Source organism: Cariama cristata, unplaced genomic scaffold (assembly GCF_000690535.1).
Source record: "Cariama cristata isolate BGI_N322 unplaced genomic scaffold, ASM69053v1 scaffold24893, whole genome shotgun sequence".
NCBI classification, from domain to species: domain Eukaryota; kingdom Metazoa; phylum Chordata; class Aves; order Cariamiformes; family Cariamidae; genus Cariama; species Cariama cristata.
In genome coordinates this window covers 1-1,830 of record NW_009610497.1, presented here as the reverse complement: position 1 = coordinate 1,830, position 1,830 = coordinate 1, and the positions used below count along the sequence as shown (strand labels likewise).

The 1,830-nt window shown below is 48.6% G+C and overlaps 1 protein-coding gene across 1 annotated transcript in view; it reads left to right on the top strand.

The window, feature by feature from the left end:
- Window positions 1–84, top strand: part of LOC104159890 (leukotriene C4 synthase-like) — a gene marked incomplete at its 3' end in the record, with an annotated part of 7,629 nt that extends 7,545 nt beyond the window's left edge. The window contains exon 6 of the mRNA XM_009697914.1: window positions 2–84. Coding sequence (XP_009696216.1) covers window positions 2–84 — 83 coding nt within the window. The remainder of the gene's footprint in view (window position 1) is intronic.
- Window positions 85–1,830: the final 1,746 nt, after the last annotated feature.

Here is a 1,830-nt window from a genome sequence, read left to right as displayed (position 1 = left end):
CGGGCTCCTGGCACACTTCTTGCTGACCCACTCCTCTGCGTGGATGGCAGCGCTGGCACAGCCCCTCCAGCTGCTCAGCACCTGGTGAGAGGGGCCACAGCTCTGCCAAAACCCGCTGTTCGCCCTCAGCAGAAGGGAGGGAGTCATACGGCATGGTCAGAGACCGAGTATCTCCCCAGCTCTGTGCTTACCTTTGAAGGGAGGCGGATGCTGGCACTCCTGCTCGTGAAACCCCACTCTTCAGGGATAATTTCTCCTCTAGAAAGCAAACGCTGCCCAGCCTCTGCCCCTGCTGATGGGGTTCACTGCCAGGGTTTGTAGCACTATCTGCGCTAAAACCTCTAACGCCTTTGGCTTTGTCTCATGGAGCATGGATTGACCCGTACGCTGTCGTCACTCCTTACTGCTGTAATGATCGATGTTGAAGGATCACACCATGGATATACAAAAAATAAATTCCTTTTCTCAGCAGAAATCACCTGTGATTGTCAAAGGTGCTTGGGGACCCGGTGTGAGAACACACGAGGGTTAGGGGACTGGGTTGCATGGGAAAAGCTGCTGTGACTAAAACTACCTTGAAAGAATGGGTAAACTTGTCTAAAAGACCATCCAAATTTGGGGAAAAAAGCCTGACTCTAGTCCAAACGCTAAAGTCTGTGTTTGGCATTGACTTCAATGATCTTGACTTGCCCCCCCCCCTTCACTTCTCACCGATCCACCAGCAGGACTTTGCCCTCTCTGGATTTCAACTTCCACTGCAAACTGAGGGGTCGCAGGTAACTAAAGCAGGCATCCAGCACGCAGCTCCTTGCTAAGTTGTATGTAGCTATAAAAAAAAGCAATGTAGAAGACAATTGTTCCACAATTATACTCACATGTGTAGGGGTGCCCAAGCACCTTCCTTGCTCCCTGCTGAGGAAAGACCCAACCAACCTTTCTTTTTTGATTAAAACTGGTGAAGGTTCCTGTGGTGTCGGTGCAAAAAATTAACCAGTCTCCCACGGGGTTGCTCTAAGTGCTTTCCCCAGCATGAGCTAAGCTTTGGGGGTACTGGGGAGCACTGAGGAATGACTCTGTTTTGGGTGTCGGGGCTACAGCTGGTCCCTGCCCCCCCAGGGATGCCCCTCGGTCCCAGGAAGGGGAACAGGCGGGCAGAGCCAGAGCAAGTGACTCTCACTGCCCCACCAAAGGTTTAAATTTAGCTTTTATTACAGTGCACATTATTTTATATATTTATATACAGAGATGTACTTGAAAAATCAAATGTATCCAATAATAAAAAATACAGCACATTAAAGTAGTATAATGCATTCCAGTGTATAGCTGAAGAGACATCGGGATTTACACTAATCCCTACTATTTTTGAACTCGGCTACTTCTGTGGTTTGTTTTTTTTGTGGTTTTTTTTGTGTTTTTTTTTTTTTTCAAAAAAGTTCACACCAATCAGTAACTGAAATAGTTATTTAAAAAGTTGGTTTCTGCACTCAACCTCAAGGCATGAAGACACTGGAGACTTCACCGTGAGTTTAGGGGGCTGTGTTCAACGCTGGCAGGCACAGTGTGGCATTTTTTTGTTTTGTTTTGTTTTGTTTTCCCTGCCATACTCATAGCTCCAATTTTGTTTTTTTCCCCCTGCCATACTCATAGCTCCAACCCCTTCGGCTCCGTTCCTCCTCTGCTGAAGGAGGGTCAGTCTTCACCCTCACTTAATCCTCAGATGCGGCCAGGACCGTTGCCTGGGTGAAGGCAAGGCAGACCTCGGTCCCTGGCCATCTCCGTCCCAGCACGCCCGCGAGGTCAACCAGCAAGACTCAACATGACCAAGCCCCC